The 17,576-nt window shown below is 46.1% G+C and overlaps 1 protein-coding gene across 1 annotated transcript; it reads right to left on the reverse strand.

Annotated features, from left to right (window-relative positions):
* Positions 1 to 5,815: 5,815 nt before the first annotated feature.
* LOC104506027 (ras guanyl-releasing protein 3-like) lies at positions 5,816 to 17,427 on the reverse strand (the record flags this gene model as incomplete). The annotated part of the gene is made up of 7 exons (XM_010146828.1): positions 5,816 to 6,276; positions 6,774 to 7,138; positions 7,670 to 7,795; positions 10,451 to 10,487; positions 14,000 to 14,147; positions 14,945 to 15,060; positions 17,314 to 17,427. Coding segments are annotated over 7 exons (915 nt in total), but the record flags the coding sequence as incomplete, so codon positions are not given.
* Between the last annotated feature and the right edge of the window lie 149 nt (positions 17,428 to 17,576).

Here is a 17,576-nt window from a genome sequence, read left to right on the forward strand (position 1 = left end):
AAGTGATGAACGTCTGGAAACTCACGTCGCTGCTTCACAAGGGTATCGATGGTTTCTCACCTTCTCTGGCGCGTCCCCCCACATCGTCCTTGCGGGACAGCGTTACCTTGTCATCTGCTGGCGACCAGCTGCTCAGTCATCTGCTTTGTCATCTGCTGGCGACCAGCTGCTGGCACGCGGGAATGGTTAGTGGGGATTTGGGGAACGCAGGTTCCTGCAGCTGGGTCAGTCCTGGACTGGTGAAGGCGGTGAGATTGACGAGAGTTAAAGACCCTTTTGCTGGGGATGCAGCATCTGCAAGTTGACAGCTTCTGCTTTTCTCTGCACTGCTGCTCGCTGTGAAGAGCCCAGTGTTTCCTGGCAGTGCCAGGAAAACTTGTTCCTAGCAAGGGGCAGCCCAGGAGGCTCGTCAGAGCATCTCTGCTTGAGTTGCACCAGCACCCTGAGGGACTTTTTGTCTGTGCTGGAGTTGGCAGTTTCTCTGCAAGACTGTGGCTTTTGCTGCCTGGAGAGCCTGACTAGCATGCTGGGAAATGATGCTGGGGTGGGGTAAGAGCACAGAGCTTACCCTTCCCTCCTCTTCCAGTTAGCTTTCTAGGTGTTGCTTCTCCTCCTCCCACCTCCAGGACTTAGTGTAAACTGAGTCCCACTTTATGGCTGTTGGAAGGGGAAAGTTAAAAAATAAAATCAGAAGGTGGCCAAACGGGAGGCTTTACTCTTCCAACAGGAAAGAAAACACTTGGCTTCAGCCAGCTGTTGTTGTTTTTCATTCTTGTTTTCTCCTAGTGTGCTGGGACTGCTTTGTTCTCCAGAGAAAACAAGCTCTGTGTATGCGGGGGGAGCAGCTTTGCTTAACGAAAGCCAACAGCCGCTGCTTTGTTAGCGTCCGTATGACGTTCCGATATTTACTGTTTTCCAAACCTGAAGCGCTGGAAAGAATCTCTCTGATGGGAGCCGGGAGAGGAGAGATGGGTTGTGGAGATGGGATGTACGTGCCCGATCTCGTTGTGCATCACGGTTGAAAGCAGAACTACGGCAGACCAAGAGGGCACTGAAGTAAGCAAGGGTCTGTACAGGGGATCCAAGTGTTCTTCCTCCTAACCGTGGTTGTTCATGCCACTCTTCCTCCACCAGCTTTGTAAGCGTCCTGGTCCGTTTTCCTGTCTGCCTGCCTTTCTCTAGCAACTTCTGCCTCCCGCGTGCCTTGCCTGCGTTGCTCTCCGTTCCGCCTGTGAGGATCGCCCCTTTCCGAGCGCTGCCACTGCGCAGCAACATAACCGCGGGGAGCGGGGGACGCTGGGCCCGCCTCAGGCCCATTGGTACCGTCATCTGTACGCACCGTGGGCAGGGTTGGGTTTTCCTTACAGGTGTAAGGGGTGGATGAAAGTTTACTGTCTGCAAAACAGTAGCGCAGCAAGGGGAAGGGCACCAAGCTGAGCCGCCACCGCGCGTCGCCCGCCTCAGGAAGCCTTTTGGCTGGTAGCTGTGCCCCGAGTGGTTTGTCATCTGTTCGGATTGGTGGTGGCTGGTAATCCTTAGCTCCTTGGTGAGATTCCCTGGCTTTAGTCAAACCCCTGTGCTACTACAGCTGGTGCACCCCAGAGGGACTCCTCTAGCTGTGGGTTAGCCGCCTCGGCCAGAGCGTGGGGGTAAAACCTGCTTGAACCAGCGAGGCCTTCGGCTGCGCGTCAGCGTTTAACCGCTCCGTGCGTCTGAGTTAACGGAAGTAGCAAGTGCCTCGGCCGACCTCTGGCCTAAGCAGAAGCCAGACATACCTAAGATACCTAAGATGGAAATGTGGGATGCAGGCTTCGTGTCAGTAGCTGCGAGAAGTAGCAAGTGCCTCGGCCGACCTCTGGCCTAAGCAGAAGCCAGACATCAGTCAGGTACCTAAGATGGAAATGTGGGATGCAGGCTTCGTGTCAGTAGCTGCGAGAAGTGACTGGAGCTGCGCATGAGAGGATTCCCTGGAACCGGTTATACACCTGGGAATTTTTGTCTTGCAACATTAGAACATCCACAGGGAAAGCAGATGATGGAAGCAAGGAGGGGGGAAAAAAAAAAAAAAGGGGGGGATCATAGGTTCATTATGAAATGAAAATTAAACTGTGCTTAAGTGGGAAGAGTTGAGTGGAGAGGAAGAGGATTCTCACTACGATCTGATGACTCTCGGGTGTCCCAAAGGCTCGTGTGGGTTCTCAGTGAAGTTAACCTGTTGGGTTAATGAGAGCCAGCACACAAAAGCCCTCAAGTGCCTGCTCCTCGCGCGTGGTTTATTATTAATTCTGCCATATTTAGGACTGCAGTAGAGTCTCTTGTGCTCCTACTGCTAAAAACTGTCAGGATTGTGATCCTGCTTCCTCTCTGAACTTGTGATTTTTTCCTTGGACAACAGGGATTCTACGGAAGCATGCATGCATTTTAAGGCCTTGAGCATGATTCCGCAGCCCCGGCCGAGCCGGCTCAGGCTAAGCTGCAGGCCTGCTTTCTCCGACTCCTAGCGCAGCCCGAGGTTAGAATCACGGCAGCGTTGTGCTGGGAGCGCAGCGCGCTGAGGGGGATGTGAACTGGTTCCCTTGTGTAGGCTCTCAAAATACTCATGTGCCTGTTTTTGGTTTGGGTTCTGCCTTGTCAGAGGGGCACAGACTGAAAAAGCAAGTGCTCTTACCAGCGGTAAACATGCCTTCTCTCCTCTTTGGCCGAAAATAAGTCGCACCTCTAATGGCTTAACAAACAAGGGTAGAAGGGAAAAAATATTTTTCTCTCGTGTTTACTTTGTGCTTTTTACAGCTCTGAGTGCTGTCAGTGTCATTGTTTCCCCTTTATTGTCCAGTGATTTCCCCTCTTGTCCACGTGGGTCTTTCCCACAACAGAGGAGAGAAAAACAAGCACAAAAAGTAGGAAAACACTATTGTAAAACCAAAGAAAGAGGGAGCCTGCCTGTGCTGCGGGCAGGTGGAAGGTCATAACTCGTTTTCACACATGAAGCAGAGATGAAGGTGATAAGGACCCTTTAAACTTTCCGGCATTGGCTTAACTCATGGAAAAAGCAGACTTTTTGGCTAAATTTCATACTGCCCCAGCGGTAGCCTTCTGCTGATGGCTTTTCTGTCTCCTAGGACCAGACTGTCAGCAGCTGAAAACAGCGCTTCAGAGTTCAGCACACAGGTTTTCCAATGAGTTTAGCCTCTTGGCTGCAGTGCTTGTTTTGAAAATCCAGCTCAGATCAGTGCTGATAACTTAAAAACTTGTTCCAAGGTTACATCTATTTCTCCAGTGTCCCTGGGTGGGCCAACGCTGTCGTCAAGATTCTCTGGAGAAATACTTGGAGCTTTTTTTGTGCTGTACAGCGGCCCATCAGTTAGCAGGCTGATGCTGAATGAAGCAAGCTTTGGTTCGATTTTTTGGCTACGATGACCATGAAACAACAAGCCCTTGTTTCTCCTGCCTCTTGAGCCTCCATGAAACCTGTATTCGGATCTTCCTCCTTTACTCTGGGATCCCCTTCCGTTCTTGGTGTCACGTAGAGAGGGAGAGCACTCGTCATGCTTCTTCCCATGCTTACTCCTCGTCTGTCTGCTGTTCTCCATTTTTTCACCCCTCTGTGTTCAGATCCTTTGCGTGCAGCTATTTCCTGGACAAACACCCAAAACCTTCTGGAACTCGTGTCCCAGGCTGCAAGGACCTTCCTGTCTCAGCCAAAGCCTTCCAGGCTCCCTGTGAGTAGAGCCTTGGGGGATGTTAGGCCATGCTTTCACTTTGGCTTCCAGAGAGGAGTCCCTGAGCAACAGTCCGCAGAAGTGACAGCAGTCAGAAGAAAATGTAAAAAATTTAGGCAGGCGCTACCCCTAAATTTGCTCTGCAGCTCAGCTTTCCACCTTCTGTACTGAAAGGCAAAAGGCTCACCTGTCACAGCCGGGCAAAATCCATGCTTCAGACCGGCTCTGGTCAGCCAGCATCTTACTGTCCCCCCTGCCTCCCCTCCTTCAGACTTCACCTGCATGAGGAAGGCTCCTCTGAGCAGACAGCTCCATCCCTTGTGGTGGTGGTTGGTTTTTCGGGAGGTGGTGTGGGATTAGTGTTTTGTTTGTTTTTAAAACCCCTCCCTTCTCCCCACCAGTTTCTTAAAAGATCCTGAGGACTGAGACAGGGATGAATGGATGTGGTCGAAGTATCCAGCATCACCTGGGATTGTATCTCACTTTAGCTACTTAATTAATCCAGTGCTCTTGTCATTATGACACCTTCTCCTGGACACTCTCCTGGGATTGCTCTATGTCTACCGAGGCCAGCAGAGGCCCATAGCTCAGCCGGGATCTGCAGCGGCTGGTGCGTTTTGCCTTTCTTGAGTCAGGGAAGGCAAACAAGTAACAGCTGCTTTGCCCAGATTGGGGAGCTAAAATAGTCTTGCCCAACAACGGAATGAAGACGGGCATGGTTTGTGGGCCTGCCATAAGGGGGAAAGCAGGTACCTTTCAGAGCAAGAGTTACAACTCACTTTCAAAAGCTCGCAAGCAATACGCTGATGGCTGCCGATTAAATGCTGTTCAAAACCCTTACGTGATGTGCAACTTCATTCTTAACATGAACATTTCATTTATAAAGCATTGACAGGCTTATCTCAACAGATCCATCAACAGCCTGGACCATAACCAAATTTCTCCATTCAAATTCTCTACCACAGAATTGTCATTGTGTGCAGGCCGTACGCTGTAACAGTAGCTGTGCGGCCAGCCTGTTGTGACCCGTCACCTCACCCACCACAGGAAATAAAGACCGTATTTTGGCTAATACCTGCTCTTTGCCCACAGCAGTAAGAGTCAAGGATGCTTCTGGCCCTCGTCCTAGCTTGGAAATCAGTGCTCCCTGCAGTGCTTATTTTCTGAGTTTATAACAGTAAGAGCATGTTCTCTCTTTTTTTTTTTTTTCCTCTCCCCAAATTTACCATCATTACTAGCTGCCTTGGGAAACAGAGGAAATCTGCAGGATTCAAGATGCAAACCTGAGGCGCCGTCACGTAGTCGCAGTGCAGATTACAGTCAAATTAACCCAGAGGTGTGCAGCTGTCAGTTTTGGCTGGGGGAGTCTGTGAAAGTACTCTCTGGTCTTGAGGGTTTCTAACTTGAAGGGTGCAATAACTTGAATTTAGTAGGAAAGCTTATAATTAGGTTGCTTTATTTCAGAGTGTGTGCTCCACATCCACTCTTATTCCTGTGGGGAAAGGGGGTAAGAAGAACAATACATAGAATCATAGCGTGGTTTGGGTTGGAAGGGACCTTAAAGATCATCTAGAATACATGCATGTCAGTTTGGAAGGCACCTTGCAGGTTGAGCTTTGTACTCTGTTGATTTTCTCTCTTTTTCTAGATGAGGGCTGTGATCCTTAAGGAACTTAATGCTTCTGAGAAATGCCACTTCAGACCTGCCTCTCAGGCCATTACACATTCAGGTGCTGCATCCTACATTACCCAACTGCTCATTCGGAGGCTGCTTTTCAGCACGTTTAGTCGTAACGTGTGCGGGCTGCTAACCAGAGAAAAACATAACGCACATTTAAAACTAAGGTGTTTATTACATGCTAATTTTAACCATAATCAGCGCTGGCAGAGAAGACCCCTCTCCATTGCAGTGTGACCAGACGTCTGCATAATGTCTTGAAAGTCCTTCAACCTTGGCCACCTATTGGAAGGATTCCCAGTCTGAGAACTGGTATCACTGTGCTGAACACTCACTGTGGCAATGTAAACACGGCCAAAATTCAAAACCCCAGGTGTGCAGAGAACTTGAGTGTAGAGGACTTAGTGAAAGGTTTTTGTTTGAGATTTAATCAGTGTACACACCTACTTCTTTCCTTAGAAGATCGTTACGAGCCTCTGGAAAAGGAGTGTTACTGAACAAACTTAGATGCTTGGCTTCTGTCCTTGCCATTGTTGTTGCTGGCAGATGTACTGAAATGATGCAGTATATTTAAAGGAGGCCGAATATATCCTCACTGGCATGTAGAGGAAGTTTCCAGAGAAGTCATACAAGAGAAAACACCGAGATCTGTTCCACTGTGTCCGTTCACTGTTCATCCAAACAGCTTACTCGTGAGAAAATAAAAAGTGCTCTGTAACACCCTTCAGCTAAGAAAAGAGGGCAATGGTTGACTTTGAAAGTATGAGGTACGGGAAAACTTCTCGTGGCCAAGTGTGGTCTGTGACAGTCCATCAGGGCTTGCTGTATTACAGTGGTCATCTTCACGTTTCGGTGCTTCAGGGTGGGCAATCAGCTGTCCTGTAACCAAAAGGAAACAGGCACTTACACGCTAGCAAAGATGGTCAATGAGGCTTTGGAAGTACAGACTTCACGTGCGATAGCAGTCGGACCAATACCCTGAGGTCCTTTCCAACCCAAACCATTCCATGATTCTACGCTTTATCAGAATGCTGGTTCCGGTGGATCTCCTGTGGAGCCCTGCGCTGCGCGCTGCAAGGGTACAGCAGGATGGAATTTAGTCAGATGTCCACCAGGCTACATTTCATGATTTGCAAAAAGTACCCAACTCCGAAGCACGTACTGGCACCAAGAGCCAACCCCCCGGTTGCAGGAAGTGCGCACTGCAGTGCAGAAAAGAGGTGTCTGTGGATCATTTGGCATTCTTCTGAAAGCACCTCTTGTGCAAGACGCAGTGACAAATGTGAATGAAAAAGCATCCTGAAATTCTTAAATGAACCACACGAGACCCCAGACTAGTGGATTTTTAAGCTGTCTCAGCTGGTTTTGCAACTCACCTCAGATTCTTGTCTTTCTGGGAGGGTTTCTATTCCGTTGTGATCCTGTACGTGTTGTGGGGCCTCAGCTTCCAGCTCTATATCAGCCTGCATGCTGGGCTTTTCATTCTCCCATTTTGCAAAACCTTTATTCTTCCCAGCTTTGCCGTGGAACTTGGACTTCATTTTGGGGAAAGTATGGGAACCTGAATCATTCCAGCCTGGCTCATGCCACAGTGGTTCTGTCTGTGTTGCTTGACTGGTGGTTGCCCTCTGCAGCCGCACCGAAATTTTCCGGGAAGAGCCAGTGACGAGGGTGATAGCTCTGCCATCGAGGTCCTGGTGTTCCGCAGCAACACTGGGGAATTCAAATACTTCATCTTGGACTGAAAGAGAAGGTGGAATTGTTCATTTGCAATACTCCAAGATCGTTACAAAAGGATCACGTAAGCCTGCGGCGGAGGGGAGGTAACCCCCTATATGAAGCAGTATGTAATTAGCAATATCCATCTGCTGCTGGGAAACCGATTCTGGCCTTGTGTGCGCACATTTCCTTCTCCCTCCATCTGCATGCTCGGGGAATAAGCCAGAGCTGGAATTGTGCCCGATGCCTCCCTGCCCCTAAGTGGCTACTAGGGAGCATTATGATTATAATTCATCCATTATAACTTTACTTCTTTTTGTCTGGGATAGGGGTGCGAGTATAGAGGATAGGGAGCCTCAGGCAGGAGACTAAGGCCACCGCTGCAGAAAGGGTCGTTGCAATCCAAGCACTGAACTCAAGCCATGGTGCAGTGGAAAGTGCATGTGCTGCTCTGTGCCATGATACAAAGGAAAAATTAAAAATGGCAGCAAGGACACTGGATGTTAGAGGGGATTCCAGATGTGGTTGAAAATAGGAACGAACGTGCTCTCACCTGGAGGCAGAGACGGACTGCTAGGCAGAGAGCCATGGTTGCTGCCTACCGAGGTTCCTCTGGAAAATTTCCTGCACGCCAGCACAAGCAGGTCTCTGCATTGCTTGTGACAGTTGGCACCGCAGTCTGTAAAGAAAGGAATTGCCAAGTCGCCAAATGGAAAGCCACAATTATCTGTCAGCCCCTCAGGGTTATTAGCAGACAGACAGCAGGAGGGATTTCGAAGGAACAAATACTTTGACAGAAGGTGTGAAAGGAGTTACAGAAATGGATCACTTGGTAGGAAGGGTGTTACAAAACATGGATCATTTCCATGGCAGCCATTCATAGAAATCTGTCAGCAGAAGGGAAGAGGGCGGTTGATATTTTAATCAGAAATTAATCTCCAGGAAGAGACCCGGAATGATCTTGTGTATGGTATGCATAAACCTTCTGCTCCATCATAGCAGTCTCCAAAAAATGCTTGGGTGGGTTTTTATTTTATTTATTTGATCCAGCAGGGGCCATTATAGTAAACACACTTTGATAGAAGACACTGAAGTATCCACACTCTGAGCCTCTGGAAGGATAGCTGGAGGTTAGTGCAGACCACTGTAGGTGGTAACTAGTCTAAGTAGCTCAGCAACAGAGTACAGCACGGAGTAAGCTGCACACCTAGCTTCTGCTGAGCTCTGCATCTCACTGCAAATACTCTCAGCAGTAGCTACACGTATCTAAGTGTGACTGCAGTACAGGTCTAAGGCCAAAGGGTGGAGGATGTGCGCCCCAAACACAAGCTCTCTCCCTCTCTGTGTCTCTTGCCCTTGCTTGAAAATTTGCATCTCCCTCCTATCTTTGTTGCTGCTCCATGACCTAACATTTTGTTCGAGGTGAGCCATTGCCGAAGTTGTGTTTGTAACTCTGCTGAAAGAACCATTCTGCTCAGGGCAACAGCTCCAGCGTGATGGGTGAGAGCTTTGGATGCTCTGATCACCTTGTTCATATGACAAATACAGATGTATGCACCCCGCTGTGATTTCTGTCTGCCCTAAAGGTAACACCTCCCATCCCCAATACAACAGAGACCTCTCTTGGTAGCGGAGAACCTCCTCCATCATTTGTAGACCACACAGCCTAGGTTTATCTCACCCACAGCGCTGGGGAAAGCAGCAGACCTGAACAGATGAACTCCCTCCCTCCCCCTGCTAGCAGAGTGTCAGAGGTTCAAAACAGAAGGTGACAGCTCTGTGCTCAGAGGCAGAAATCATCCGTAACGGGTGCAGCACTCGTGGTGCTGGCACACAGAGCAGGTGGCAGCTGCTGCAACAAAAAGCAGGCACTGATTATGCTTGTTGACCACTTTAAGGTCTGAGTGAGCAGCACTGCGCTCTTACTCTCATGCTCTGTTGGCTGTAATTTTGTCTATGGGACACTTTGTGCCCTCTCTCACCTGGGCCACTGTTCCAAGCAATGATGCAGGGCAGAGCTCACCTTTCAAATCTAAAATCTAGTTTACAGGGCTGCTGTGACAAGACCCTATCTTCCTTCCCTCATCCTACCAGTAGAAGTACAGACCACAACTAGCCCTTTTGTAGATGCTCAGATGACAGTAATCGGGAAGAGCTGAATTACATACATTGGTTTAGCCATGCACATCTTTCCCATCCCTCTCTGAGGGAGAGATGTTCATGGGTGGAGAGAGAGATAGGAATAAAGTGTATCATAGAATCACAGAAGGATTTGGGTTGGAAGGGACCTTAAAGATCATCTAGTCCCACCCCCCCTGCCATGGGCAGGGACCCCTTCCACTAGACCAGGTTGCTCAAAGCCTCATCCAGCCTGGCCTTGAACACTTCCAGGGATGGGGCATCCACAGCTTCTCTGGGCAACCTGGCCCAGTGCCTCACCACCCTCTCCGGGAAGAACTCCTTCCTGACATCTAATCTAAACCTCCCCACTTTCAATTTAAACCCATTACCCCTTGTCCTGTCACTACAGGCCCTTGTAAAAAGTCCCCCCCAGCTTTCTTGTAGGACCCTTCAGATATTGGAAGGGATGTTCCCTTGTGAACAACTGAGATGCAACTACAACTGTGAAAATCAACAGTGCCCTTCAGCCAGAGCCGGGCTGTTTGAGAAATAAATAGGCCCAGGACTTTAAAGCCAATAAGGACCACTACAATGTCACTCGTGGTCTGACGTGCTTAATATGGTGTAAGTACTGCACAAGAAATTAAACTCTTAATGAAAGCAGCAGAGAGGGCTGTAAGAGCTGTAGGGGTTTTTTTCTTTTTTTTTTTTTTTCTTTTAAGTTGAATGTCTGCAGAAGACCTTGCAATGAGACCTGCTGGGCCGTCTAGGATTTCTCTATTTCTAGCTCAGCCACTACAGCAGTGCAGGGCCAGCTAAGCTTCACTACAGGCATGCGGATGTACATGACAGAGAGCACTGCCAGCAGAGCCTCTCCTGACCCCAAGTCTCAGGAGATCTATTTCAGGATGTCTTGGTGTTACGATGAAGACACTTGGTCTTCCAAGTCTTTGCTGGTCAAAAGTAATACCTCGTGGAGACTGTGGTTGCTTTGGACCTTTAGCTCACAGAACCTGTGTGTTCCTACTAGGCGCTGTGTCCCGGAATGCAGTGAGACTTCACAGCGTACCAGCAGTCACTGTTCACGGACAGTACCAAGTGTGGAAGCAAAATCTGGATGAACAGATGTCAATTTAGTAAAAAATGCAGTTGATGTACTTGTGCTAAAACCCACCACCGACAGCTTGAAAAAATCCATGCAGTATTTATTTACCTTTGCATTTGTAGCCTTGTTTGATTATACCCCAGAGCTGCAAAGAAAGACAAAAGAACGTCAAGGAATCAGAAAAGAAAGCCGGAAGGAAAACAAGGTCACAATGAGGAAGTACTGATGGCTACAAAAGCACAAACAGGATACAACTGCTCTTAACACCCTTCCTGTTAGGCAGACCTCCCCCTCTAATTGTGATAAGACTTGTGTGGCTTCCCCCTTATTTCTACTACTTACAGTGGGATTACCAGAGAAGGAGCGACACAGATGACACTTACTTCCAGAAACAGGTGAATAATTGCCTTCATATCAAGCTTACTGAAACCAGCAGAGCACATTCTGCTTCGAGGCTCACTTAATGTTATCTGCGGGGGAATTTCCGCTGTACATCCATTCTCCAGATACATGAATGATGCACGCCATTCAAACACAGAAGGAGAAAACACCACTGGGGATAAAAATTAGGTTCTTGGTTCCCATACCGATCCCTGACACACCCAGCCATAGAAATCTGATTGCTGACTGAAAGTCAGTCCACCTGACTTTTTCTATTAAAAAAAGGGCTGAAGACTGAAGCAGGCAGAAAAGTCACTAAATTCTTTCGTTGCCTCCTCCCAGACGCTGTCCTTGTTGACGTATGTAACAACCAAATGCTAAACTTCCAGGAGACACTCTGTGCGGTCCCACTTTTGCAAAGCTTTCACTGCAATGTGAGCAGGATTGCTTGGAAGTCAGAAAATTCCCAAGCAAATTGTTATCTATACAGCCAGAAATGCTGTACCTACAGCCATGGTGTTATAAAAGCAAATGTTTTCACTCTGAGAGGCAGAGAGGGGAAGGGGCAGTTTTTCTAGATCGAGCATTAAAGGAAAAAAACCCGTGGGTCCAGTGTTTATTTTTCTAAAACTCATTCAAATCATTAGCAGGGAGGGTGAGACATCCAGGCAGTTGAAACTACTCATGGCTCCTCACCATATTTATAAGAATTCGTACACAGCGTGCAGGGGGTGAACACGGTCATTAAAGAAATGTTCAAAAGGAAGAGCCCAGAGAACATTTAGAATACAAAGGAAAAAAGTAAAATAAACAGAATAAGAAGATTCTGGAGGGAAAAAATCCCATATGCTGCACAAAAAAAATATTTGCAAGGAAAAACGGGAGCTTGGAGAGAGGTTATAAATTAGCATAGATCAAAAAAGGTAGAAGAATGGTGAATAAAAGATCAGAATGGAAAACATCAGCAAGAAGGGTCTGTAGAAAGCCTGCTGCTTGCTCTTCTCCTGCTAATGCCTTGTACATGCACAGTGAATGCTGTTGCTGTGGTTGGGCAGTGACAGTGGAGCTCCCAGCCCCTCTTGGAAGAGCAGCAATGACTTTTTTTCCCAGGTCTCTTTGCCAGGATCACAGTAAGAGACATGGGTTGTTATTTCTTTCATTTAAGCTCTAATCTGTCCCCACTCCAGAGCTCTCTCCTCATCTTCTTAGCCCTGTACCTTCCTCCTACTCAAATGTGACACCACCGTTGTGGTTACACACAGCGGTGAAAGATTATCTGAAGTGCCATGTCATGAATTCTGATCTAAAGCTTTGAATGTGCCTGAACCAGCAGTTCTGCTGCAAAGCTGGCTCAAGCCAGCTCCAAGGTAAGAGGATCTGTGCAAATTCAGATTATAAAGCTCAGCAGGATGGCTGGTTACCTACCATGCCACGAGGTGCAACTCAAGCTGTGGGACGGAACTGTGGCCGGCCATGAGCTTATCGATTTCATGCTGCTTAATGGCATGAGGTTTTAGACTGACCTTGAAAGTTTGTATGGTTTTAATAACAGATATTTTTATTGAATAGTGTGCATTGCGCTGTCACGTCAGTTCATCCTGCTGCACTGCCAGAGCACATTATTTTGATGGTGAATCAGTGCATGTTTCAAATTAGGTTTCCACCCGTGGATGAGCAGCACTGAAATGCAGAACAAGTACGCACCAGATTTTGTAGTTGGTTCCTGTCCTGTCAGCCCAACTCATCCACAGGACAATGCCAATGACTTCAGTGAGTTGACAGGAAAAATGACCTTATTTCCATTTCCTTACTCATTTGTATTCCTGCACTGGATGTAATCAGGGAGACGTGAAAAGTCCAACAATGGCCAGTTAGCAAACTGATGCAGGACAAAAACATCTGATGGAGACGACATTGCAGGGCAGTCCTCGGGCCTTGCTTTGCTATGGAAGCCTTCCAAACATGAACCGAGTGTCACGAGCGCAATGACGTCTTTCCGAGGCTGCGGGCAGCCTGAAACAATAGGCTCAGGCCAGTGATTGCCCCTGCCCCATCAGTCTGCTGGAGCTGTCAGCTCAAGAGCCCACCAGCACGCTCCTGAATCAGCACTGAACATGTTGCCTCCGAGGCTTTTGCAGTTCTAGCGGAAATAGGTGGAATTCCTTCTCGCCGACAGCCTTGGTCAGCAGTTGCGATAGGGACCGTGAGCATCTGAAGAGACGTGTCACAAGAGAAGCAAGCAGAAGATGGGAGCATGGACAAGAGCAGGAACACCAGAACTGGACTGAGGGGATGCACGTTTTTGCACTTAGCAGTGCTATTGTTACCTTCAGCCATGAAAAAATATTACTTAGCGGGAAAGTTCACATACTACAAGCTGGAGATTTTGATGCCAATAGCAGGGGCAGATCCACGCTGGAGAGCAGGAACCTTGTTCTGAGTTTACACCCTGTACTGAGCCACAGGTCAGCGGAGGACATCAACCTCTGCCCTCATCGCTTAAGCTGTCTAAATGTGAACATCTGACTTCAGCGGGGTGTGTACATTTATGTAACTTTTAAACCATTGGAATTCCTTTTTCTTTACTCTACTTGGTTTGAAGCGAAAAACTTGGAGGTTTACAAGCAACACATATATTCACGAAACCAATCATTTCCCAGCTAAATGTAAAGCACTTTAATAAGTGGCATCTGGTAAATAATGGCTGAAAGAAAAAGGAAATTTAAACAAAAATCAAAAAAATTAAAAAAAATCTTACTGTACAGAACTTCTGCAAGTACTTTTGATTTCTAGACCAAATTAGAAGATCTGTTAATTCAATAGAGAAAGGATTAAGGCTGTTACAGCCATTCAGAGAATTATGAACGTAGCTATGTTGCCATGTGCAATTTCCTGAGAAAGAATGGCTTTTGCTTCATCTACATCCTCTGTTCCAGACACCCATTTTCCCTCGAGCTTGTTTACATGGGAAATCAAGCCAAATTAGAGAACTTAAGATAAACCGAGTAAGGCTATTCATATAGTCTCCAATATCCTTTAGCTAACATCATTTAATTTTTTCTCCTGCAACTCTAATTCTTACAAATGCCAGTGTTTGGGAACCACTAACACAAAACTGGACAGCACAACTACAACACGAGTGAATGTTTTCTGCTTCTTAACGCGATGGGATACGTGGCAAATTGATTTTAGTACGCACAGAGCCAGTTTCACACTGTCTATGTTAAAGGGTAAAAAATGTTGTGTAAGGTATACCGTTACTAAAACCATACTTACAAATCCTGCACAGTGCTCACAGAAAGTTGGTTTAAGATAGGTCATCTCCTGAAAGTTATGAATAAACCCTGGTCCCATTTTACACTGGAACTGTGATTTAGCTCTCAGAAAGTAAGCCATCATTTCTTCTTTGCTTATAAGACCATCTCTGTTAGGGAGAAAAAAGTAGAGTGGATCTGTCACTGCTCACAGCACTGAAGAATTCAAAATTTTCCCATTGCAAAAAGCATGCAGCACACAAAACACGTTCTTCAAAAGAACTGCAACAGTCCTGGCAGAAAAAAAGAAATCCCTTAGAGCCTTTGTGTTTCTTATCCTTCATTAAACAGCAAACACTGACCTTACAGCACGGACCTTGGTTTCTTGCCTGTTCATGATATCAGAGCACAGCCCAGGCCATTATGTGAAGGACCTCGACTTGCTGCTCACTGGGCTGACCACCAGCCTTCACCGCCAAAGAGATTCTGGACAACCAGAACTATCGAGCCCAACTGGCTAGGAAATATATATACCACCTAGAATATTCGTTAGCCTCTCTCTGCTATGTACACTCATTTTCCCTGTCCCATACAGTAGACTCATTTTCCCTGTTGCACCAGTCTAATGCCTGGTCTAGGTACAGGACCTCCACTGTAATTTGACAGTACTGTATGAGTTTTGGCTCAGTCCCATCAGGAATTCCTCATTAAGCTGTTATTAAGCTGTTACATAAATGACTTTTAAAGTACCAGGTAAAGCAGGACTCCAGCCTGGGTGGTCTCACAGAACCGACTACAGCATAAGAGGTTAAATGAGAACAGAAATCAGCCTTCAGTGATCTTCAGTTCCTTAAGCGAGACGCGAGACACAAGAAGCTTGCGAGACCCTGTTTCTTCAGTATTTGTTTGTCATGAGTTTTTAAATTGAGGAAAAGAAAAAAACCCACAAAGAAATCTCCAAACTTACTGGTCTTTGTCCAGTACACAGAAAGAGTCCAAAAAGGGGAAGTTGGCAGCTATACTTTCAAAGTCTCCCTGAGAAATATAGCCATCATGGTCATGATCGTAGTTCCTAAAGACAGACTGGGAAAAAAAAGATTATTGTCCTAATATCGAGCATATTTTGAATCTAAGCTAGCTCTTGAACCTTACAATTACATGTAAATTAATGTTCAACATTACTGATCAGATGATCTGCTGCCTTGTTTTATTGCTTTTATTTCTACTTGGTATATCAATACGCACATTTATTGGACTGTTGGGGAAAAAATGACTAATTTTTAAAGAAAACTTGACCTCACCATTTATCTAGTGATGGTCCTCCACACCTCTTCAGATGTAATTATTCTTGCCTTGTTTTTCTTCTTTACTGGAAATGTCACTAACATTCTGCCCCATGTGACACATTCCCTTTGCTTCATTAAGTATGCTTTTTAATCACACACACACACAAAAGAACTAAAACAAAAACAACCCAACAGCAGCTTTCCCATGAGTGTTTCACATGTTTTTGGCTTCACTTCTCTTTTAGCTGGTCACCTCTGCTCTGCCACAGTACTGTTTTAACCTGATTTGTTCACTAATACTCTGACATCCAGATCACGAGCACTTCGTGTCTAAACCTCTCATCAACCCAACCCAGCTCATCACTAAGGAAAAGCAGACATGGGATCATATTTAAAAGGTTGCCTAAAGTGATGGAAGCCCTCCTTAACTGTGAAGGAGTTACTGTATTCTGTCTTACTGATTGCAGAGGTGTGTAAGGGGTATTAAAGCTGCAGGTGACACTGATGGGAAAAATATGCGTGTCAAAGTCAACATGATTATCTGAAAGCCACATATCGAAGCACAGACTGTCTCATCAGATTAAGATTTGGTTGACAAAGAAAAGAATTGAATATACTTAGATCTCTGACAGGTGTTTGCATTGTCCTTACTTGAACGATAACGTGATGAAGCCAATTTCTAAGCACTTATCAAATGACCTGTAACTGATGACTGGCAGACCTCAAAAATACAGTCCAGAAGGATTCCATACAAAAACCCAAGTACTATTCAACACTTTTAGTAATAAAACCTCCCAATACATTAAAGCACAACTTGAAGCAGCTAGTAAATGACAAAGATTAGCAGAACTAAGACAGCTGTACCGACTGGTGTGGGCCTCTTGGTAAGCTGTATCCGTAACAGCCCCAAACCATGCTTTAATCCTGTCCAACTCAACATCATACATTCTGAAACAGGACAAAACTGTGGAATGGGGGACTGCATCCCCCCCACCCACAGGAACAAGAGCAATCCCCCACTCAGTACATTCTGGAAGATTAAGGAGTTGCGACAGACTTCCTATTTAAACAAGCTATCAAAGAGAGTTTTGGATGTGCAGTGATTTTTATCAACACATATGGCACTGACAAAAGCAATACAGGACCAGCATGTGCAGTTCTGGCATCCCACATTAGAGGAAAAATGAAACTTTTTTTAAAAAAAGAGCATGTATAAAAAGTAAACCATGAGATGTATTTGAAGACTCAGAGATCTGAAGACTTTGTTTAACTTACCTTAACAACATAACCCTAATTAATGACCTGTAACACAGACAAGGTCAGAATTCAATAGTTCCTTACAGACTTAGTTATTAATTTGTAAAAAACGGAAGGAAATCTTGCTTCATTATCTACAACACATTCCTGGTTCCTCTGCATGCCACTCCCATCACTGAAAGTCCCTCACGCACAACACAACAGGGCTCAGTCTCTCCAAAGGAACCTGGTCAGGTTTGGGTTTGTTTGCATTATCTAACATGTCACCTTCCAAACTGATCCCAGCTATAATTCTTCAGGACCTCATGCCCACATTTTTAAAGTGATATCAAGGCAGTGCTACCTTTACCATAGGTAGTATGCTCCGGACAGTCAAACGACAGCAAGTCGAAAACCTGAAATAGGGTTTGTGGAAACCTTCTCTGGACCTAGTAATGAGTGACTTCTGGTTTCTGAGTACTTTTGTTTCCCAACATCAACTGGGTGGCTAGAGCTGCAAAAATTTAACTTTCAATTTATATTTGCTCATCAAACCTAGTAAATGGTAGCCTGGCTTTGGATGCTCCTGAAAGTTTGCTCCTTTGCATCCAGAAACCTGTTTCCTAATCCCATCGCTGACCGTGGGAATAAAATAAATATTTCTGAAAGTATCAGTAAAAGCTGTAATCTATTATTGTATGTCTGAAATTCATCCCAACCATAATAATGTCTTGAAAAGCTTGGAATTACTTATAGTGTTGACAGTGTCAAAGCTATTGTTCTCTTCAGTCAATATATTCTTTGAAATACTTACATCCACCAGCTTTCGTATGTGCTTGTTGATGACTGTAGGGTCGGGTTTTGGTACCACTCCAGATGCCCACTCCAGTGGCACTACTGGCTTGTTAGGGGTCGTCGGGGAGGTAGGCTGCTGAGAGATGGATCAGAACACAAAGATTTTCACATCTGAATTACAAAGTTGAATTTCCTGTGAAAAGCTGCTCTAAGACCAAGTGCAAGGTTCTGCACCTGGGTTGGGGCAGTCCCAACCGCAAGCACAGGCTGGGTAGAGAATGG

This window comes from Eurypyga helias, unplaced genomic scaffold, assembly GCF_000690775.1.
Source record: "Eurypyga helias isolate BGI_N326 unplaced genomic scaffold, ASM69077v1 scaffold25052, whole genome shotgun sequence".
Classification (NCBI taxonomy): Eukaryota; Metazoa; Chordata; class Aves; order Eurypygiformes; family Eurypygidae; genus Eurypyga; species Eurypyga helias.